This window comes from Doryrhamphus excisus, chromosome 5 (genome assembly GCF_030265055.1).
Source record: "Doryrhamphus excisus isolate RoL2022-K1 chromosome 5, RoL_Dexc_1.0, whole genome shotgun sequence".
Taxonomy (NCBI): domain Eukaryota; kingdom Metazoa; phylum Chordata; class Actinopteri; order Syngnathiformes; family Syngnathidae; genus Doryrhamphus; species Doryrhamphus excisus.
Genome location: NC_080470.1, coordinates 22,351,197 through 22,374,895, shown reverse-complemented (window position 1 = coordinate 22,374,895; position 23,699 = coordinate 22,351,197). Strand labels below are relative to the sequence as shown.

At 41.9% G+C, this 23,699-nt stretch overlaps 1 protein-coding gene across 1 annotated transcript in view; it reads right to left on the bottom strand.

Moving 5' to 3' along the window:
- The window catches only part of tmem131 (transmembrane protein 131), a 47,992-nt gene that overhangs the window by 1,916 nt on the left and 22,377 nt on the right, over positions 1–23,699 (bottom strand). The window contains exons 6-37 of the mRNA XM_058072745.1: positions 23,479–23,595; positions 23,282–23,404; positions 23,127–23,207; positions 21,276–21,426; positions 21,125–21,181; positions 20,989–21,050; positions 20,793–20,901; positions 19,241–19,349; positions 19,018–19,171; positions 18,776–18,946; positions 18,458–18,568; positions 18,250–18,384; positions 16,181–16,285; positions 16,021–16,107; positions 15,787–15,939; positions 15,642–15,717; positions 15,459–15,573; positions 15,217–15,355; positions 14,994–15,103; positions 12,379–12,451; positions 12,146–12,297; positions 11,931–12,073; positions 9,584–9,770; positions 9,321–9,506; positions 8,550–8,705; positions 6,439–6,821; positions 6,171–6,355; positions 2,729–2,850; positions 2,543–2,664; positions 2,317–2,478; positions 2,080–2,230; positions 615–730 (exon numbers count right to left, since the gene is read on the bottom strand). Coding sequence (XP_057928728.1) covers positions 615–730; positions 2,080–2,230; positions 2,317–2,478; positions 2,543–2,664; positions 2,729–2,850; positions 6,171–6,355; positions 6,439–6,821; positions 8,550–8,705; positions 9,321–9,506; positions 9,584–9,770; positions 11,931–12,073; positions 12,146–12,297; positions 12,379–12,451; positions 14,994–15,103; positions 15,217–15,355; positions 15,459–15,573; positions 15,642–15,717; positions 15,787–15,939; positions 16,021–16,107; positions 16,181–16,285; positions 18,250–18,384; positions 18,458–18,568; positions 18,776–18,946; positions 19,018–19,171; positions 19,241–19,349; positions 20,793–20,901; positions 20,989–21,050; positions 21,125–21,181; positions 21,276–21,426; positions 23,127–23,207; positions 23,282–23,404; positions 23,479–23,595 — 4,303 coding nt within the window. The remainder of the gene's footprint in view (positions 1–614; positions 731–2,079; positions 2,231–2,316; positions 2,479–2,542; positions 2,665–2,728; positions 2,851–6,170; positions 6,356–6,438; positions 6,822–8,549; positions 8,706–9,320; positions 9,507–9,583; positions 9,771–11,930; positions 12,074–12,145; positions 12,298–12,378; positions 12,452–14,993; positions 15,104–15,216; positions 15,356–15,458; positions 15,574–15,641; positions 15,718–15,786; positions 15,940–16,020; positions 16,108–16,180; positions 16,286–18,249; positions 18,385–18,457; positions 18,569–18,775; positions 18,947–19,017; positions 19,172–19,240; positions 19,350–20,792; positions 20,902–20,988; positions 21,051–21,124; positions 21,182–21,275; positions 21,427–23,126; positions 23,208–23,281; positions 23,405–23,478; positions 23,596–23,699) is intronic.

Sequence of the window (23,699 nt, the reverse complement as noted above, 5' to 3'; positions counted from 1 at the left end):
TCACTACTGTGAAATTTTCAATTTTTGCTGCCTTTTTCTTAGAATGTTCTGCTGGCCAATTAATACAACAATCATGTACAACAAATGGTCCCCGGCCGCACTTTGGCAATCTGGCATATTTACATTTGTATTGTTTGCAGATGTCCATCAATAGGCTTTGTTAAATATATAAAATAAAAAAATCTCCTAATTTTGATTGTCTCATAATTATGACATTCTATTTATTCCAAACTCATAATTTTGAGTACAAATTCTATCTCATAAGTACGACTTTTAAGCTCACATTTTCATTTTTTCCCCCCTCATAATTCTGACATTATATCTTACAATTATGACTCATAATTATGACTTGCCTGTTTCACAGTTTCGACTTTTTGTCTCATAATTATGACTTATTATATTTATTTTATATTATATATATATATAAAATATATATTAGATAAATATATATATATATTAGATATATTTTTCTCTCAGTGGTACCACTAACATTTATTAAAAAATTATATTCCCAAATACATTTTTATTTTTGACAACAAAATGCAGTCAAGAGGTTTCAAAACCACATGTTGCTGATGCTTGAATCCTTCAATGCTTGTGGGTCGTGTCCCTACCTGGACTTTTGTCGTAACCGGCGGCCACGGCGGCGAAGGTGGGGTTGCCATTTTTGCCAGGGAGCGGACCGGGGGAGGACACTTTGTTCCCTGGAGCTTTGGTCTGGTTGACATCGCTGCAAAGGAACATCGATGTGTTTTACACTACAACAAGACCATGAATGGCAAATATGCATCTTTAAACACATTTTATGCATTTTTTGACATAAACTAAGCATTTCATTTCATTCAGAAAATGCACTGAAAGACATGATGTGATTTGTCATATTCTGGTCACTAGGTGTCAGTAATAAGTGATGATTGATGCGACAAATGCCACTGCAAGTGAACACGGAGCAATCAAGTCTTATTTTGTTGACTATATTTAGCAATAGCACTGTAAAGGGAACTATAGCATTGTTATTTCATGTCTCTAATCATGCTAAAAAGCGTTATTACAAGGTGGCAAACATAATATTCATGATTGTTGTATATTAGCTTGGCTATATTGTTAATCATTCTGTGTACTAAATATCCCGTGCAACAACGTAGACGCAAGACCAGGGGTCTCAAACACGCGGGCCGCGGGCCACACTAGTTTGAGGCCCCCGCCTTGATATGAAAGTTTAATGTTAGCGCGGCCCGCGCAAGTTTGATATGGATGCTGTATGGTATCATGTACCCAGAAAAAATTATTACGTTTGATTAATGTTCATGTTAAAGGTTAAATAACTGTTAATAGTTATCCTCCCTATCCGTGTGGAAGTGGTAAGTTTTTGGCTATTTAAGTTGAAAGGAAATAACTTGAAGGCTACCGTTTAGGTCGCTAGCGCTCTAGTTTGCGAGTTAGCATGTGTCTCAAGACCCTGCAGTTGCGCAATATGTTGTAAATAAAAATTTATAAATGTGACTATAGTCGTGTTTTGTCATGTCTACAGGGCTCTAATAATGCTTTGTTCATTTTAATCTGAAAAAAATAATTTGTCTACCCACCAAATATATGTGGTTTCTTAAGTTTTTATTATTTGCTGTTTTATTATTATTATATTTATTTATTTATTACTGATTGATTGATTTTCTTTATTCTTGATTTGTTTATTTATTTTTCGTCTTATTTTGTGTAGAAAAATAAAAAGTAAGATATTTGAGAACAGTGGAATGTTTTATCAGAGCTGTTCTTGTAGAAAATTGGAACCAAGGCGAAGTTTTTAAAATGTTTTTGTTTTTAATAAATGCGTTTTTTGTTTTGTTTTTTTTTTTTAAACCTGATGCGGCCCAGTCTCACCCAGACCCGAGCTCCAGTGGCCCCCAAGTAAATTGAGTTTGAGACCCCTGCACGAGACAATATATATACAAATCTTTTTCTTTAAATTTAGTGGATGCAGCTAATATACTAAATATAATAATTTGTGCTATTGCTACATAAATATCTGCATGCTGGGTACACCTGACAAATGACTGCTGTGGGTGGTGTGGGGGTGTGCACCTGTTGCTGTTGAGGACGCTGCTGTAGCTTCCTCGGGACAACAAGTTGGGGGAGGTGGGCGGCGGGGAAGAGGCCCCTGCTGTGGCTGAACGTTTTAGGAAAGGGTCTGCATTGAATGTCTGTAGGGAGATCTGCTGAAGACTATCCGCTCCTGTGGGTGTAAAAAAAAAAAACCCTGAGTGTGTGTAATCAGGTGTATGGCGTGGAGTGGAAAGAGGCATTGAGATGCACGCATACCGACGCCTTGTGAGGTCATTGGGAGGTCCCACTCTGGTAAACCGAAGTCCTTCTCGCCCTCAGAGCTGCTGCTGTGACCGAGCTCCTGCACCAAGCTGCTGGACAACAATTTGGCCAACAGGGAGGAGCGCCCCTCTTCTAGCTTGCTGTCGACTACGCCGGCTAAACGCATCAAGAAAATGAACACGTTTCCTATATGACAACGGCGACGGCGATAAAAACTCACATCTGGGTTTCTGCTGCTGCCGTGTTTTTGGGACAGCGGTGAGGGGGTGAAGAGCTTTGGACGCCGCAAAACTCTTCCGCTGTTTGTTCTCCAGTGGCGGCACATACGGGAGCTCCAGTGAACTGCAAGGAACAGCACGATAAGGACCAGAGCACCTTTCTTGAATATACCTGGTAATATACATACCTGGACTTTTCTACTTGGTTGTCCTTCTTTGTGGATCCCGCTTTCTTACTTTTAGGTTTAATAATAAAGTTTGATTGCTCTTTTGCTTCTTTGCCTGTCCGTCCTTTCTTCTTCGCTGGTTCCTGGCAAGAATGACAGAGGCGGAGTTTTACAGACAATCACATTCATCACAGTACACCTTCAGACAACACAAATAGGGGTGCCCAAACATTTTCCAACCAGGAGGATGCAGCTCACTTTTTTCCTCTTGTCTAATTGTGTATTTATGTCAGGGCTATTCAAAATGATCATAAACAAACAACATACACTACCCGCCAAAAGTTTGGGAAGACCTGCAGGTGCTCTCGAACCTGCATTTCAAGACAATCTTTTGTGTTTTATTAGTTGTTAGTATCAACATTTCAGCTCTATTCGATAAAAATGTTTAAAATGTTACGACTTAATCAGTTCTGCCGCCGTGATGAACATCAACTTTAAGCAAAACCAACTGCTGAACCCCTAAAACTGAGGATGAAGATGTGTCCTGCAGTTACCACTACCACACGGGATGGGAGGAGAACCCATTTCACTCTGTCACCATCATGCCATAGCTGGACTTCATGCAGTGTTAAGGTAATGTCTCAATGTTTTGTCAATTACTGCCACCTAGTGACAAGGAAATCATCATAAAGTTTTGGCTAATAATAGACCTCACTTACCACCAAGTGTGGCTTTACAATCACGTTTTATATATTCATAAATCATGCTCTTTCTTGTTTGAATATAACTTATTCATTTGGAAAAATGTGCATGCTCAACAACCTAGAGCTGGATGACTTTAAACCTTTTACTATGCAAGGGGGCTCATTATGCAAATTTTCAGTACTTTGTATTGAATTGTGGACCGCTTTCTGCAGTGTTTCATGGACTTCCTTATTCGGACACAAACAGTTTAATTAATCGACTGCCAAAGATGTGTATCTACATCTTTTGCTTGTAGGCAATGTATTTTAGTCCTATTAGGGGGGCGACAGTTCTATTTTGCTCCAATCACGAAGGGTAAGGAAAGACACAGGTGATGCCGTTGTTGTTGACAATAGTAACAAGGTTAGCTTTGTTGAGCCCGACGGACAGAGTGCAGAGTCGGATGACTCTGAAACTGAGCCCTGATTAATCACATGAGTGGCTGTATCGGTCAGCAGCAGGGATTCATCCCCACAATCACACATCATCACTCTGGGAGTACATGTAGTACATCGCCATCATACTCTGTAGTAATTTCATTCATTCATTCATTTTCTACTGCTTTTCCTCACGAGGGTCGCGGGGGGTGCTGGAGCCTATCCCAACTGTCTTCGGGCGTAAGGCGGGGTACACCCTAGACTGGTCGCCAGCCAATCACAGGGCACATATAGACAAACAACCATTCACACTCACATTCATACCTATGGACAATTTGGAGTCGCCAATTAACCTAGCATGTTTTTGGAATGTGGGAGGAAACCGGAGTACCCGGAGAAAACCCACGCATGCACGGGAAGAACATGCAAACTCCACACAGAGATGCCCGAGGGTGGGATTGAACCCTGGTCTCCTAGCTGTGAGGTCTGTGCGCTAACCCCTAGACCACCGTGCCGCCCTCTGTAGTAATTTAATGATTGTAAATATTTCTACAGCGTCTGGATCGAGTACCCATTTTCTCTCTTTTTGTCAAAAGCTAAAACCACCCGATTTATAAAGACCCAAAAAGGCTAGAAACAACATATTTTTCTGATGAAAGTAAACTCAATATTACGGCAGTCTTGAAAGATGAACAAAAATGGCCCAAAAATGGCAGTAGAGATCTCTCTCCTCTGAACATGGCTGGCAGTCAATGACTTAATTTCCTCCATCTCCGGACACACCCCACTTTACTGTGATTGGTCACACTCCCAAGCACACCCAATGTCTTCTGGATGCGTAGGTCTGTGTTTACAGAGTGCAGGCAATCTGCAGCCCTTATAAGGATGCCCTGATCGCATTGAAGTCACTAGAACTACATGTTGGAAACAAAAACTCAGTAAAACAGACCTCAGAGGAAAGGCAAATACTCATTATATTAAAGAAAAATGGGAAAAAGAGCTCAAAACAAACATTACAGAAACTGAATGGTTGGGCATGATTATGACTCAAAACACCACTACATCATCTCGGGTCTGGAGGGAGCATTGCTGGAAGAATATAATTAGATTTTTCATTACACCAGAAATTAAACAAAAATATGTTCGGGTTAGGCGGCACGGTGGTCTAGGGGTTAGCTCGCAGACCTCACAGCTAGGAGACCAGGGTTCAATCCCACCCTCGGGCATCTCTGTGTGGAGTTTGCATGTTCTCCGGGTACTCCGGTTTCCTCCCACATTCCAAAAACATGCTAGGTTAATTGGCCACTCCAAATTGTCCATAGGTATGAATGTGAGTGTGAATGGTTGTTTGTCTATATGTGCCCTGTGATTGGCTGGCGACCAGTCTAGGGTGTACCCCGCCTTACGCCCGAAGACAGCTGGGTTAGGCTCCAGCACCCCCACGACCCTTGTGAGGAAAAAGTGGTAGAAAATGAATGAATGAATGAATGTTAGGTTTACCCAGCCATGTTGGCGTCAGTGTGGTACAGTCAATGTCAACCATTCACATGTCTTCTGGCTTTGCCCAAATATCATTCATTTTTGGAAGAGGGTATGTAAAACCATGGAGAGGATTTTGGGTTACAGTTTGGTTTTTTCATGTGAGACATTGTATCTGGGCCACCTGGTGGGAGACCTTGTGTCGAGAAAAGATCTGTATATCTGTATAAAATCATGTTGGTAGCATGTAAAAAAGCCATTACCAAAAAATGGCTTAACCCAAGACCCCCGCAATTGCAGGACTGGCTTTGTGTGATGAACGCAATACATGACATGGAACTGTTAACACATATATTGAGGACTGAAGAAGACATGTGTGGAGAAAAATGGGTGAAATGGACACTGTTCACGGACAAAACCAAGGAGACTACTTAAACTGCACCATGACAGGGAATGTGGGATAACCAAATTGTGTGATGTGTATGTCCAGTGCCCCCTTTTTTGTTTTTGAGTGTGTTTGTATTGCTGTTGACGTTTTGTTTAGAAAAATATAAAAATAAAGTTAAAAAAAAAAAAAAAACAGACCTCAGAGAGCCATACTAGGTCTACCTTCCAAATGTTGAAACCTCATTATCTGAAAAGCAAATATTTTAACAACATTTATAGGTCAGAAAAGTGGAAAAAGCACAATAAGGTCAATTTGCAGCACCTCGCAAGATGCAAATGACATTACTGACCTAGTTGTGTTTTTCCCTCCTTCCCATTCTGGAGGGAACCGTTGTGTGCCGATACTAAAATGTACTCTTGGAAATGTGTATCATATACAAGACACACAAACTGTAGACAGTATGGAGCAGCAGTACCTCTTTAACGCTGGTCTCCATGTCCGGATTGGACGTCTCTGTGGTAGTGGAGGAGCTGTCGTCGTTGTCAGCCAAATGGTCTTTCAGCTCATAGCCCTGAGTCTTGCTTGTGGATTTCTTCTCCTTCTCCTCCTTCTTCCTCTGAGCTTTTGTTTTGCCTCGCAGCTTCCCTTTGGATTCTAATGCTGCAGAAACACATCATGGACACAAAAGGTCCTTTTAGGGATTTTGGTCTGGTGTGCTTTGACAATAATCAGCTATATTGCACCTTTGTTCTGAGGTGACGGAGAGCTTGGATCTGCACCAAGAGAGTCTGGACGGTCCAGGTCGCTGTCCATAGCGCCGACCAGGTTGGCGTACTCCACATCATCAGAGCACACGGTTCTGTGTGGCAACGACGCGGCTAAACTTTGACCCTGAAGGTCCGGTTTGGTGCTGCGAGCCTTGCGGTTGGTCAGCTGACAGGCCGTGGGAGGACCTTCCTGGGGTGAAGCGCTACCTCCTCTGGTCAGCTGGGAGGAGGAGCCAATCCTGGATCGCTTGTCTTGGCTGTCCGAGTCCGACATGGTTCGGGCGTTACTCTGTCGGGCTACGGGGCGCACCGTTCCGTTGCTGGACACGTATAACCCTCTGGAGTTCTGGGATGAGTCACTGTAACGTAAAAGCCATCATCACCGCCTTGAAATCACTTAGCCATTTTTGCAAGTAAATTGTAAATATAGTCTCATCATGGTACTGTACAGTTGCCAAAATCTGGTACACGGTACGTGAATAACAATTATTTAGGGCTTTATAGTGAGTTACATCAGGCACCTAAACGCCTCTTGTGAACAACCTGCACAGTGCAGACAACGGATTCAACGGTTACATTTCATCAATCTTACATGATAGTGTAAAGAAGTATAAATTGTATAAAAGTGGGATTCCTACAGTATTTTTCAATGTGTAAACGATCACATCATATCCACAAGCAGGCTGTAAGGCTGGGGTCCCCAACAACCAGGCCTCAGGAAAAGTTCAAGCGCAATGATAAAAAAAAAAACCAAAAAACACTAAAGTTGAATTACAATAATTTGTAAATAACTATAATCTATAATATAATAATACTATACTATAATAATCGAATGTTGTGTAATGGGATATTAATTTTTTGGGGAAAAAAATAAACAGTTTTTGCATATTTAATGCAGGTAGTCCCACTCAGGGCCCTTAAACGCACCTTGTGTATGTGTCATGTAAATGTGCAATATTTCCATCACTGCCTCTGTTACTACCTCAATCATATTTATTTATTTAACAACCCATTACAATACACTCATATGTAACTTTACTCATCTGTACACACCAGTCATTATTTGCACTATGACCCATTGATCATTGCACTAAAATTAATATATCTGCTCCTGCATATGCTCCTGTGCAATACTATGTGTATATTTTGGATATCTTGTATATATCTTGTATATATCTTGTTAAATTGTCTTTTTACTCTACTTTATGTACTTTTTTTGTTTTTTAAACTTGACTACTGCACTGAAGAGAGAAGCTCTCCAATTTCGTTGTACATCTTTTATAATGACAATAAAGGCCATTCCATTCCAGTCCATTGTAACTTTCTCCCATGCTGCACAGACCGTGGTACTGTATTTTAAACCCTTTTCACCTCATATTTAGTCCCAAATGATGATATGTTAAAGTGCATGAAGGTAAGATTTTATATTTACTCACACTGCGAGCACATTAACAAGCGGTAAAACACAACACGGTGTAAACACACTCATACAGCCTGAGTCGCGCACACACACAGCCGCTTAAGCATGCTCTGCTAAACTAAGCTAACCCAAATATCGTCCATTCACGCTCCATAAGACAGGAGAATTTTTTCCGGCAACTATCGCCGGTGTTTCAGGTCGCCTTTTCGACATGTTTAGTTCTGGATGAGGGCTGGTTACTGTTTGAGTGATTCCGCCACGATTGAGCAGTCCGTCGGGGAAATGCCTACACCAGCGTTCCTTCTCCTCACCATGACAGCATTTCATTCACATTATGTCATCTTTTCTATGCTCTAAATATAAATATATTCTGCTTGTGAATAAGGAACCCTTAGATTAGTGGCATTGTTTTACAGATGTTCACCACATCTTACCAGTTTCTCACTCTTGCTATAAATTATATTTTAAAAGCACATAGAGCCAGTCAATTTTCCAGCGGACTGGTACACGTCTTGTTGTATGTGCGGCCATTCCATGAAGGGAATATGAAAAGTATGGGAACCACTGCTGTACAGTATGTGGACTAAATGAAATGCAGGTAATGCATAATATATTGGGACCATTGCTTTAGTTAAACATGTGGCTCGTTAGTACGCCTTGCACTCACTTTGAATCACTGTGCAGTTGCACAATGTCCCTGAGATTAAATGGCCTCCCGGTCTCCAAGGAGCAGCTGGGTTCTACGGACACGCGCCTCTTGAAGGGCTCCCAGATGCTTTGAGCTTCCAGGTATGCGGTGCCGATCACCACCAGAAACATGAAACTGGGGAAGCAAATAAACACGTAAGAAAAAGGATCAAATCAAATCAACTTTATTTGTAGAGCACTTTTCCTGCAAGGAGATGCAACACAAAGTGCTTTCCAGAATTAAAACAATTACCACAATTAAAAAGGAAAACAATGAAGAAAAAAGAAAGCCCCTCCTTCCCACCCTCCATACTAGACCCCCACACACACACACACACACACCCATCCACCCACACACACACACACACACACACACAAGCACACAATCACCCACAGTAGGGAGACATGGCATGGTACTGAGGAACAAGGAAACGCCACCTTTGGGGCCGTCCACACTGGGAGAAGCTGCAGGCCGTGCCATCGGAGGACCAGCACCCGGGCCCTCCGACTCCGTTAGACGGGCGGACCCCCACATTAAAGGGAGGAACCCCCCAGCCGGCCGTGTCGAAGGGACCCAAGGATGGCACCCCCTCAGCATACCCAAACAGCCCCCAGTGTGGAGGACCCCCCTGAGGAAACACTGGAGTTGGAGCTAAAGACTAAGCTCCAAGGAAGGCAAAAGTCAGCCTCTCAAGGTCTCGCATCATCCTCACAACAACGGCGGCGGGGGGGGCGGTGAGGGGGCTCTCACCTCATGATGGCGGACACAATGATATAGAGGTCCAGCTCCCAGCTCGGCCGGGGCAGTGCCTCTGCACAAGTCGCCAGCATGTGGTATGGCAGGGAGGCGTTGAGGATGAAGACAAACTCCGAGCCGCTGCATGTCACCAGTTTGAGCTCGCGGATCACACGAGACGAGGTAAAGTCTGGTGTAAACCTGAAAGACCAAGAAGGGGGGAGCTTACTAAACCATATCACGTGTGGAGACAGCCAGGTCGCAGTCTGTTGCCTTACAGTATGATGAGGTCTTTCGACGCATTTGGCTGGAGTGTAAACCCTTCACAGTTGAGGACCTTGAATCCGAACGCTTTGCACGCTTGTCCGTTAATCTCCATTGAGCGGACGGTGATGGGGAGCAGACCCATGTTCTCCACACGGAACGTTCTCTTCATGGTGAAGTTTGGTTCCTGGACTCTTGTCTCTGCAGGAGATCAGTTAGTTGCGATGAGAGCAAGGCGCTTCAACTGTTATGTGGAATTCAAGGCGAGAGATAGGAAATTCCCTACTGAGTTTACTGTGTCTTCCTCACAGAAATCCTCAGAATGAAGCTCATTTGCCTTTGTCATTTTATTTTTCCCCAAAATATTTTACCAATGGACTTCATGCTTCAACACTGAATAGGTGGTAGAGCTACACATCTTCCACTGACTACAACTGTTTTGCTAAATCGGGGCTTTTCTGTTTTTTTCCTCCGTTGAGATTCACAGACCAGTTAGCGTGGTTCGAGGTGGGGAACTTATCCTGAAGACACCACAGCAGGCGTGATCAGGCCTGCCACTTTGTATCAATTGTGGTAAGCTTCAGTAGCACAAGAGCTTGCTTAAGGAATTACCGTAATCCCTCACCACTTCCAATGTTGTTGCTTTGTGCTCACGTTTTTTTTTTCTAAATTAATTGATCAATCCTGCTGTTTCATGGCTGAATACAGCCTAGAAAAAAAATCATATTTAAGTAAATGTGACATATTATGATGCATTTCCAAGAATAAAGATGTCTAAATTAAGTAAAATACAAATATGATGCTTTTCAAAGATTCTCTACTGGTCATTCCGTGTCCGTAATCTTACTATCATGTGCGGTGAAACACACAAGCACCAGACTTGATTGCCAGAACGACAAGTTCGAATGACCTCACGACAGGCAACTGGGCCTAACAACTGGGCTAATGTTGGGGCCGCAACTGACACTATGATGAAAACCCAAGTCTGAACAGGTGAGTTTTAGTCTTAAATGGCCTCCTTTCTCTTATTATGTATACTATATTGCAGTGTTTTTCAACCTTTTTTGAGCCATGGCACGTTTTTTTTACATTGTAAAAATCTTGTGGCACACTACTAACCAAAAATGTTACAAAATGTCACCACGACCTCACACGTGCATCAATAAGTCTATCGGAGGAACAAGGTAGGTGTTGCCACACGGACCAATATTACATTGCTCTGCCAGTCTACACCACAGACACTCGACAGTAGCCACGTTTTTACATGACCAGTTTTTCTCTTTCCGAATGACCTTTCGGGAAACAATGGTATCCATAGAAAGGAATATTCCAATCTCCTGTCTACAAGTGAAAATCAAACAGAATAGTCAATAGGGCATGCACAGGAAAACGTAAACATCAACATCACGTGATACCGGCTTCTCCAAGTTTTTCTTTCACTTGTTGGAATAACTCCGTATTGCCAGTTTTTCGTCTGTCCAGTCTTGAAATTCATTTTGAATCAAAAACAAACTTTTCTGAGTCCAGTGCCGATTGCTTGCCTCCATTTATAAAACTGAAGAACGTCTGCATGCGCTGAAAGAACGCACCCGGGATAAATTTAAACAGGAAAAGATCAAATTCAATCTTGCTAATATTTTATAATTAAACTCAGGACATGTTTTATATAGATATATATTTTCTTTTTTAATAAAACTGCACTTGTGAATAAAGTAAAGAAGGGTTTAGATTCTGTTCCACAGATGGCGCTAATGCACACCAAAGCTGCTTGCCAACCGCCAATAAACAACAGAAGAAGAAAAACACCACGAAGAAGGCGGCACCCTGACAACTTTCCGTTTGAGCGGGCACAAGATACCTCAATCGGATTGGTTAAAGGAATATTCCATTCCTGTTCAATAAACCATAATAAACCATGTTTACTATTGGCATAATGGCTATTGACATAATATTTGCAAATGATGATTAATAAATGTTAATTCTAAAAAGTGATATTGGATAATTCCTCACGGCACACCTGACAGTTTCTCAAGGTACACTAGTGTGCCGCGGCACAGTGGTTGAAAATCACTGCTATATTGGCTATTATGAGATTAAAAGGTGTCAATAAGGGTGTTAAGGGCTCGAATAATGTTAAAAAAACATTTAGAAGGTCATAAACAAGTGTTCTACTATGAAAAGTTTTAATTTATAAAGAATCCTACTTGGCGGAAATTCACTTAGGACGATATGGAAGCTTTTCGTTTTCTTGTTAATCATATTTCTTGCTAATAAATAAACAGCCGCAGGCCCGTTGATGACCACTGGTGTAGGCAAGTAAGTCTTAGTGATCTCTCTAGTGAATCTTAAGAGGAAACTCACTCTCTGTGCAGTCTTTCAACAGAGCTTCCGTCACCTTAAACCTCAGCGAGTTGCCGTGACCCGGGGGCTTCCCCGCGACCTTCAGGCTCTCCGTGGTGCCTTGTCCGTAAAGGACGAGGGTGTCAATCACAGTCAGGTTATTTCTGAAAAGCCAGATTTCAGAGATGAGCACACACATGCGTAGGAAGGATTTGGCTTGGAAGCTGTGACCATACCTGACTATGAGCAGGGAGGAGACGCTGTGGTTGCGGACTGGCGTGAATCTGACGTTGAATGACTTGACTTCTCTGGGCATCAAGACCATATTGTACACAAACGGTTTGGATGATCCCTCGACAAAGCCGCTGCTGCTCTTGACACCAGATGTCTGGAAAGCATACAGAATGGTTCATGAGGAGACAAAGTGCATCCTGGCGTAGCCTCAATCAAGACCTTTATGCCGACTCACCTGGTTTCTGTGAACTTGGAACTCCAAGGTCTTTGTGTCAATGTTGATGTTGGACAGATTTTCTGGTTGCAACCTGGGAAAGGGATCAGTACGTCACTCTTGGCCAGTTTGCGGCAATCAGTAGGTTTACGTTCCAGTCGGCTCTCAAAAAAGTCCAGCAGTTGGAACACCCAAACAGATGACAATGGAGGGGCAAGTAAGGAACTGCTTTTTCATGAATCACCGCAGCAGATTTTTGATCAAAACATTTGTGGGAAAACCTGCCCATTTGTGCTTTTAGATCAATTTTTTTAAAAATAGAAATCACATCTCCCTCAGCCCAAGTTGGGAATCATCTCCAAATAAATCTCACCCACCCAGCACATCAACTCCATCATCAACTCCAACAAACACAGGACATCCCTGAATATGCTAGCTACTGCCTTCTGTTGGTGGGACCACATCCACAGGAAAGTCACAACATAAAAAGATAATGACAAAAATACAGTTACATTAAATTAAACAGCTGGTATTTCTGTAATTGTCATTCATACAGTGGTATCTTTGTCCCGACTAACCAGGCCTTTTTTTTTTAGGTGTGATCCTTCCATCAGCTGCTAAGTAAAATATGGGTTAAAAACTGTGATTCACCAGTAGGCATAGTGGAGGACGGCTATTCGGGGGCTTGTGTTAATGTGACACAATGTGTTTTTTTTGTTGTTGTTGTTGAGAATGATATTTTACTTACCTATGTTCTAATGCTGATACTTTTTTTTCCTGATCTTTCTTTTGGTATATACCATGTCTGTCTCGCCCAAGAACACAATATTCTGTGAGCCTTGAAAAATCCGTCAAAATCATTAAAAATGGCCGGGACCGAGAGGGAGGGCTTTTGCTAAATTAATTATGTTGTTATACTAAATTGTTTCGGAATCATATCTTAACACATGTATTTAGATGCATATTGAATCATTTACCAAATAGATTTACAACTTTACTTATGATATAAACATCTACAAAAATGTGATTACTTTTAAGTTTACTATGGAGAAAATGTGATTAATTGCGATTAAATATTTTAATCAATTAACAGCCCTAATAAATATAAATTTATAATCGGCTCATGACACAATTGCTTATGCATTATATATTTTTTACAAACACATTGTTGCAAAACTTAAGGTGTCGGGTATTTGTAATCGCAAAAAAAAATGCTTGGATTGTTGCATGATCAGATATTATCACTGTTTGGAAGACATGCATGAAATACAAATACAATTATTCAGTCAAAATGAAAAACAAACATTCATATGGTAAAAGGTGAAGCACATTGTTGACGCACTATTTCCAGGTTATAACAAGCCACATCAGATATGGCCCCTGGGCTACGAGTTTGGCACCTGTGGTTTAGAGAAAGTAAACACTTTTGCTGTGTTATCCACCAAATAATTAACAATTTTACTGCATATGGTGATCTAAAATCCAAAGTCTACCTCAAGCTAGCCGGGAGGTTTGGAAGGAGGAGGAGGAGGGCGCCTGTGTAGCGCACGGTAGCATAACTTGGGCTTTATTGGAGTGTAAACAAACAGACATTTTTATTATAGCTGTCTCAATTACTTGCATTTTTTTGCCATTTGCATGGTAGCTAACAGTGGGGATCTAGAGTATAACACTGAAGCACCAGACATAACGCACAGAAACATGGCAAGCTTGTTTTGTGATACAATTGGTTGGCCAGAAAACATTCGGCATAGGGTGAATAGTAGAGGGGTACACTGGAACAGCAAGCAGTTCAGTTTAACACCTGAGCGGGGGTCTCAAACATGCGGCCCGCGGGCCAAATGTGGCCCGCAGGACACGAGTTTGAGGCCCCCGCCTTGATATGAAATTTTAATGTTAGTGCGGCCCGCGCAAGTTTGATATGGATGCTGTATGGTATCATGTACCCAGAAAAAATTATTACGTTTGACTAATGTTCATGTTAAAGGTTAAATAACTCTTAATAGTTATCCTCCCTATCCGTGTGGAAGTGGTAAGTTTTTGGCTTTTTAAGTTTAAAGGAAATAACTTGAAGGCTACCGTTTAGGTCGCTAGCTCTCTAGTTTGCGAGTTAGCATGTGTCACAAGACCCTGCAGTTGCGCAATATGTTGTAAATAAAGAGTATAAATGTGACTATAGTCGGGTTTTGTCATGTCTACAGGGCTCTAATAATGCTTTGTTCATTTTAATCTGAAAAAATAATTTGTCTACCCACCAACTATATGTGGTTTCTTAAGTTTTTATTATTTGCCGTTTTATTATTATATTTATTTATTCATTCATTACTGATTGATTGATTGTCTTTATTCTTGATTTGTTTATTTTTCATCTTATTTTGTGGAGAAAAATAAAAAGTAAGATATTTGAGAACAGTGGAATGTTTTATCAGAGCTTTTCTTGTAGAAAATCGGAACCAAAGCAAAGTTTATTCATTTTTCTGTTTTTAAGAAATGCGTTTTGTTTTTTTTGGAAAAACAAAACAGCCTCGCCCATACCCTAGCTCCAGTGGCCCCCAGGTAAATTGAGTTTGAGACCCCTGATCTAGATGAAACAGTGCATGCACAAAACATGCAGAAGGTTTGCTAAGACTTCCCACCTGTCTGCCAATTTTCCAGAGAACACAGAGGGGTTGGGCAGCAGCGCCAAGGGGAGAACTTGGACGTAGACAGGAACGTCAGCGGGATTCTGCAACGTTACCTCTCCATCCTGAAGACACACACACACACACAGCCCTCAAAATGAAGCAGGGACTTTAACAACACCTTAAGACATTCCTACATGCATTTGCGTGCACAAGAGGCAGACTGTGTGCCACTCACAGAGGAGCTGTTTGTGTTGGTCAATGGGAAAGTGATGTGCTGCGAGGAGTTGACCAAAGAGGGCCAGGTCAGCTGGGCTGTAATTTTAGCCTGCACGTTTTTCTGGAGGTCTGTGTTGACTTCAAACACAGCTTCAACCCTGCATTGGCAGGGGGACAAAAAAGGAGACTGTAAATAGCCCTGCGTCACGCGGGTACTAATTATAGAGAGTAAAAATGGATAAACCGCAGCAATATGCTCACATATGGCCCGAGCGCTCCTTCAACTCTTTCCATCGCAGGAGAAGTTTCTGGTGAAGATCCACATCGGCGTCCCAAATGTCCTCCTGCAGCGCCATCCCGTGAGGCTTGGACTCGGCTGTCAGTGGAGAGTTGTACGTTTCACAGTGCATCATATTCCCAGTGTGACATATGTGACACACTTACATTTAAGCACAAAGGGAAGCCCCAAGTAGCAATGATCGCCACACTGCAACCTGGCGTCAAAGTAAATATTTGCCACCTGCAAAGACACGCACAAGAGAGGTGTTATGTGGGCATCCAAAAATAACCGGGTCAGATGAGGGCCGACCTTGGACTTGCGTCTGGGCTCCAGCTCGTCTTTGTTGTTGCGGAGGCGCTTGTAGTAGAAGCGGACGTCTTCTGTCAGGGAGCGGATCTGCTCCAGCCTCACTTTCTGCGTGAATGAGCTCTGGATGCTGAACATTTGGTGCACCACTTTCCCCTGCAGCAGGAAACACAACAAGACGTCCGTTTCAGAGCATTGTCACCAACGGACCAAGCGTTTGTTTGTTTTTTTACTTACCGGGAATGAAGGCGGCAGAATAATGTGATTGGGGGAGCTGCTTAATGTGCCAACGGCAATGAGCGCTCTCACTGGGATGGTTAATATCTGAGGGGGCAAACGGTTAAAGTGAGTGGCGAATTTCCGGCTGTGTGCGGGCCAAATGGGACTGATCACCAACCTCGTAGTCTGTGGTGATGTGTATGGCAGCGTCATACGCTCCCTCCAGGGCCTGGGCTATGAGTGTCACTCTGAACGCTGCATAGAAGCCTGACGCTAAAATCACCTTGGAAGACAGGAATTATCATTTGAATTCAATCTCTCATTTATTGTGGTTAATTATTGAAGACATGACCCTGAAGGAGGATTCCTTCTTTATAAATGAAGTATTTTTGTAGTTACAGCATACAAAACCTATGACCGTCCAAATACACTAACACAGGGGTGCTCATTAAGTCGATCGCGAGCTACCGGTCGATCGCGGAGGTGGTACTGGTCGATCGCTGGTCGATCACGGCGTGACATTAAAAAAATATCATCCTAGCATCAATGCCGTCACTGGATTGACATACAGGACAACCAATCAGATGACAACTGAATTTTGACCTTTAGGTCACCGCTCATGCGTAAACAACGATGCAAAGTGCTAAGCTAGTCGGCGAATTGCGAGATTTTAAAGCCCTCGCTAAAGTTTATGGTCACTAAAATGAGTGAAGGAGCTGGACCAAGTAAAAAGGCAAAAACTGGACCAAGTAAAAAGGCAAAAAAACATATCACTTCCATACGGATATGGAATATTATACGGATATTATGATACAGATATTATCCATGACTGATAAACATTTGGAAGTGTGCTTGAGGCTGGCTATCAGCAGCTACTGTCCGGACTATGCATCCCTGGCTGGTTCAATTCAGTGCAAGTCATCAAAGTAAACTCAGGTAATTACAAAAAATGTTAATAGTTAATTATGTGTGTTTTGCAATATTGGCTCATTTGGTTATGTAAGGTACATCAACATACATTGTACGTACAAATAATCCTCAATACATTTGAAAATAAATAGATGTTTTGCATTTTTGTAGTGGGTAGATCATTTTGACTCGGTCATTTTAAAAGTAGCTTGCATGCTGAAAAAGTGTGAGCACCCCTGCACTAACATTTATTAGAGCCCTCTAGACATGAAATAACATCCCTATAGTCATTTACACTCATTATCAGTGTACCGGTGGCCTTTCATTGTGGCCAATATAGGTTTCTTTATGCTATAAATAATGCTGTCTCATGAGCATCTCGATATGCCACATCTGTGAGGTGGATTGATTATCGTTTACTTTGGAGACAGTGTTGCATTTATGCTTTTTTTGTGTTACAAAAATATTCCATTAATAAACAAACAATCCTACATTACCGAAATTCACTTATCACAGTTGGATCTGGGACCCATTAACTGCAATAACCCAGAGACTATTGTATGGGAAACAGTGGTGATGAGGTTGTGAGTAGGGATCGACCGATATGTTTTTTTGGGGCCGATGCAGATACCGATTTTTTTTTCCATCACCCTTAGTCGATGGCCGATTTTGCTTGGGCCGATATTTGTGGCCGATACTGCTTTTGATCCCTCAATTTACATGAAAAAATGACCATGATAACAAATATTACAGGTCTCATGTTTAAACAAATATTTATTGATTTATTGAAACACTGAACACAGTAGGATTCAGCTTTCTTAAACACACATTTAAACGGCATTATCAACTTTAAAAGGAATAAATATTCAACCATGTGCAAAACATTTCTGTCGTAGTTTAAATTTATTTAGCATCGATGTGATGACAGCTCCTCCGCAGAAATGTGATGGGCTTAGTAAAGTGTTAAAAGCAAGCTAACTCTATTACTTGTGAAAAGGTGCCCTTTATGTGATTCAACAGTGGGTGCGGGGTACCGCGACTACGTGTGTTGCGGGGTCCTCTACCGCCGGGGCAACACAAAGCTACCCCGGCGGATGCCTGACTGTAAATCATGCGGTGGAAAAATACATCGGTGAACCCACGCGCGTATCGGCCGATACCAATACAAGGAAAAAAACGCAAATATCGGCCGGCCGATGTATCGGTCGATCCTTAGTTGTGAGATTAATGGCTGTATTAACTATGTTATGATGTTTGGCCAACAAGCAGCCTGTCCCTCTTGCAGCAGGGGAGGGAGCATCAAACGTAAACATTTAGGGCTTGTGGTGGTGCACTCACTGTTTTATGGTGGGACGCTGACGTGTTCTGCAGGTCTTTCAGGCGACTGGACGCCATGGTGGAGTTCCCCTTCTCCGCTTTGAGCATTTCCATTGAGAGACTGTCGCCCGTGACGTGCCACGACCTGATCTCCAGCTGAGGAAATAAGACGAGGAAGCAGTTTAAAATTGTTGTAATAATTGTCGATAAATATGATTGCGTCTCTCACCTCGATGGGGTTACTGTTCACCACCACAAATATGATGCTGCTGGTGTCTGTCGCACTGCGAACACCAAAGTCCAGGACGTTCTCCTTCAGACTGGGTGGCAGCACGTGGGGCTGTTAATGGGTAAAAGTCATCTTTCAGTGAATTAGGGGTCAATATACTATTACTGATGGGCCCCTTTTCCACTGCACAGTACAGAATAAAGCATGCCACATGTTCCTAGTAGTGACCACACAAAGAAGATTCATTTTGGAGCAAAGTAGAGACTGTTCAGAGGCACTGTGCGGTAGAAAAAGAGCTATTTACATACTGTCATGTACCTCTAAGAAGCCTGTGTATGCCCTGACAGGCAGGTGAAACTTTGATGCATTTGTGATGAGCAGGATGTTGCTGTCGATGTGTATGGAAGGTCGGACCGGTTGGAAGAGCAGCGAGAAGATGTAGCGCGACTCGTGCGGCGGAATGAGGATTGGCGCGCTGAAGTTCTGCACCTGTAGAATACCAAAAGGACGTGGCATTTTTGCTTCTCCGGAATCAAATACAACATGTCCGGGGGACTCACCTTGAACATAGTTTTGGCCTCGTCGGGCAGGGAGACATTGTGTATCCAGATGGCAAAGTGAAAGGAATTTGTGAGGAATATAGGTTTGTCCACAGGGTCAACGGGACTGTCCCGTATGTGGAACAACGTGGTTGTGTGGTCAAAGCCTAAGTAGCTGTATGAGGGAAGAACAGCACAAATTATTTCAATTCCCTTCAGAGTAGACGGGAAAAGTAGAACCTACCCTTCTAAAACCTCTGCCTGGTAAGGGATTTCAAGCTTGGCGTAGCTCTTTTCTTTTGCTTTAACTGTAATTTTGCCAAAAAACTGATATGGTCTTCTGGCTTTGGAGGCTGCAGAGGCAAACATGAGAGAAGAGAAGGCATACAAGAGGAAGTTGTGCAATATTTATGCGTCAGCAAAAAATATGGTGAAGGAGCCTGCAAACAGGATTATTATTCCCTTTGAATCTGCAATATACAACATACAGTGGTATGCCTTCCTATGGAGTTCTTATTTTTTTGCCACACTTTTTAGATCAAACTAATATAAATATTAGTCAATGACGACCACAAAATACAGATTTTAAATTAAAGTATTATTATGACGAAAAAAATACAAACCTACATGGTCCTGTGTGAAACAATGATTGCAATAACATATGAAATTAACCAATTCGCTACCAAAGTCCTATTCTTTTACATTTTTTTGGCACAAGAGGCAACTCCAAGTCTAATTTCCTTGTATTATGTATATTGTAGAGCAGGGGTGCTCATTAAGTCGATCGCGAGCTACCGGTCGATCGCGGAGGTGGTACTGGTCGATCGCCGGTCGATCGCGGCGTGACATTAAAAGAATATCATCCCAGCATCAATGCCGTCACTTGATTGATATACAGGGCAGCCATTCAGATGACAACTGAATGTTGCCCTTCGGGCGACCAATCAAATCAAACAACGTCTCTAAGTGCAGCAGAACTTACGATGTCAGCCTATCATCCATCCCCGTTACTTGATTGACATACAGGACAACCAATCAGATGACAACTGAATTTTGACCTTTAGGTCACCGCTCATGCGTAAACAACGATGCAAAGTGCTAAGCTAGTCGGCGAATTGCGAGATTTTAAAGCCCTCGCTAAAGTTTATGGTCACTAAAATGAGTGAAGGAGCTGGACCAAGTAAAAAGGCAAAAACTGGACCAAGTAAAAAGGCAAAAAACATATCACTTCCATACGGATATGGAATATTATACGGATATTGTGATACGGATATTATCCATGACTGATAAACATTTGGAAGTGTGCTTGAGGCTGGCTATCAGCAGCTACTGTCCGGACTATGCATCCCTGGCTGGTTCAATTCAGTGCAAGTCATCAAAGTAAACTCAGGTAATTACAAAAAATGTTAATAGTTAATTATGTGTGTTTTGCAATATTGGCTCATTTGGTTATGTAAGGTACATCAACATACATTGTACGTACAAATAATCCTCAATACATTTGAAAATAAATAGATGTTTTGCATTTTTGTAGTGGGTAGATCATTTTGACTCGGTCATTTTAAAAGTAGCTCGCATGCTGAAAAAGTGTGAGCACCCCTGTTGTAGAGGGTGTTATTTCATGTCTAGGTGGCTCTAATTAAAACATTGTAAACAAGTTTTTCTATACTCAATTTCCTACTTTGTGGAAATTCACTTATAATGGTCAGGTCTGGAACCAATTAACCGCGATGGATGAGGGATTTCTGTTCATGTACTCTTACACACTTAAAGAAATTAAGCAGAAGTAGACTTACCATCAAAAGTAATAGTTGCTACTTTGGTGAATCTGCTCTCGCCTGCTCTCAGGGTGACCGCTTTAAAGTCTATTGTCACGGCCTCGTTAGCTGGCGTCGTACGGATGCTCTGTGCAAGCGTAAGCCACAAAGATGAGCTTGTGGAAGATTGTACACATGCATGTATATATATATATACACCGCAAAGGACATGTACCGTGATAGGAACATCTTTTGCTCCTGAATTTAAAAGGTGCAGATTGAGCAGCTTTGGCCGATCTTGAAAAGAACAGAGTAAAGAGTTGGGAAAAGGCAAGAGAGGTGGTGTGGGTCGACAGAGATAAACCGCCTACCTTGTGACCGCAGTGTGCCAAAGTCGAGCATCTCCGAGGCGGAGTATATACCAGGGGCTGCACAGGAGGGACATTTTTGTTAAATGATCATGTGACGTGGAAGCACTCCCGCAGGCTGAGCTATTTGAGACAAAAAGCTTTGGCAGCACACCTGATGTGACCTCCACCTCAACCGGCAGGATGATGAACTTGTCCTCATCGGGGGCGTTGGTTTTGATTCTAATGAACGCCGTGTGGTTGTCTGCATCCCTGGACGAGAAACTGGCTCTCATCACCCCCTTGGTCTCGAAGGGAGGAATCTCCTGGAAACAAAACCCACAGCACCGGTGACTGATGCTCTGCTGCTTTAAGCAAAGTGCTGCAAGATATATTCTGTCCTTTTATGGGGAGAGGAGGAAAAATATGCTGTCGCCACTGTGTTGTGGCCAAAGCTTGTCATGCACTGCAAATAAATATTAATGTTTGAAAAAAGTACACTTATAATAATGGATTTTTAAAGTTTAAAATAACAGACTTTCTGCCAAAAAATGGCCTGCTGTCCTTTTGAGGTCCGGGTGCCATTTGCAGCTGCAGCTTTTTTCCTTTATAGGCACGCATCGCATTCCAAAAAATATCTTTTTACAAAAAAATGCAAAAATTTTAAAATATATGTAATTTTACAAGAATACAGACAAAATATTACTTTTATGAGATAAGGACAAAACTTGATTTTAGTAGCATAAAGTTATAATATTAAATACTTTTTTAATAATAAAAAAAATTTAATCGTTGAAACATAATTTAAAACCCTGGAAAAAAATGTAATGCTGTAATTTTACGAGAATAAAGTAAAAAAAAAATTTTTAATAATGAGGGGGAAAAACGCATTTTTTGTAAAATTAGGTCAAAGAAAAATCTAGATTTGTGGAAATAAAGTCATAATATTGCAAAAATAAAACTAACAAGGATTATTTGCAAAGAAAGTCTAAATATTGGGAAACAAGATAGCAAAAAACGGTTAAAAACAAATTTGTTGCCTCTTTCGCAAAGCTGAGATGTTGAGTTGGATGGATAGCTGGAAGGAGCAAACTTGTTTGCTACTTGTGACGAGTGTTGGTTGTTTACACACTTGGAAGTCATCTTTTGCGTGCCGGGAGCCCATTTTTGCAGATCTGGTGGAAATGTGATTTTCTTCTAGGAGAGTAATAAAATATAGGTGTACTGTATCTATGTATGTATATGTGCATGTATGCAGTGGACTTAACACCCCTGCCAAGAGTAGCAGCTCTATTTGTTTATTCAAAACACATTTTCATGTGCTATGAGAGCGAAGTACGGCATCGGTGTGATTCCCTGCCTACCCAGTGACAGAGGCATCAGCGTCAATTGTCTAGCAAGGAAGTGGAAATCCAAGCCTTAAGTACCTTCTACTATCATGAGAAACATGAATTCATGAGATCTGCGATGTGGCAAGAACATCAAGACCTTCAAATTTGTGCTTCACTGAATGGCTAAGAGCTAACGTCCCAGATGGTAATGTGAGGAGCTATCCAAATTTTACAGTCAGAGCGGCCAGGAACATGCAAGCCTGTGGGAAGCACAAAGGAGGTGGGCTTGCACTGTATGTAAACAAACTGTGGCGTCATTCTGGCAATGTCAACATTAAAATGTACATTCATACAGCTTTTTTTTTTTTTTCATTTATCGGGAAAAAATCTGATACAGATGTCTCCCTCTGTCATATTTCTATGGTGATATCGGGCTGAAGGGACATTTTTGATAATTATCTTGACATCCCTAATATAAACGAACATACGTACAAGCTGGCAGTCAATCTGAGACAACCTTTTGACGGTTTTGAGTTTTCACATGCAGCCATCCAGACAACTACCTCACCCATGGTGCCAAACAAACAAGTCAACAAATATGTAACCTATAGATCCTATTGTATATCACACATCCTTTATTTGTGTAAATTCCGGGTGTCGTATTCAGTATTAAAAAAAAAACCTGACTCACTTACCCATAATTTCCCAGTGCCTCCCTGTTGGCCTGTGGGAAGTTCTAGATTCAGATCCCCACCACTGGAGTACATCTCCACCACCTGTAACCAGGATATCATTTTGATACGACTCAATTCATAGTCGCCGCTCCCCTTATTAGATGGTGCTACGTTACCTGCAGTGGTTCACTGTAGGGGTTATGAATGTTTATGAGTGGCGAGAAGCTGCTGTTTACTGGAACTCGAGCCCCTACAAAGGGACGGAGCCTGTAAGGGTTTGGGATGCCTACCCCAAAAACCTTCAAAGATGGAAAAAAAAAAACAATATTACAATGGAGAAAGAGAGACAAGCTTTGCTGTCACGGCTAATTACCTGGTATGTAAACACTCCGTGATGTGTCGTATTAATAAATAATGTGTTTTCTACATTCCCGACTACTCGCGCCAGGAACACCACATCAAACGACGTGTTTCCTCCTGGTGGGATTATCTGCCAGAAGACACAAAAAGAACGTTTCAATCGTTTGCATGCCAGGCTGAATAAAAATACCGCAAATTCAGGTTTATTAAGCCACACCTACTAAATCAAGATAT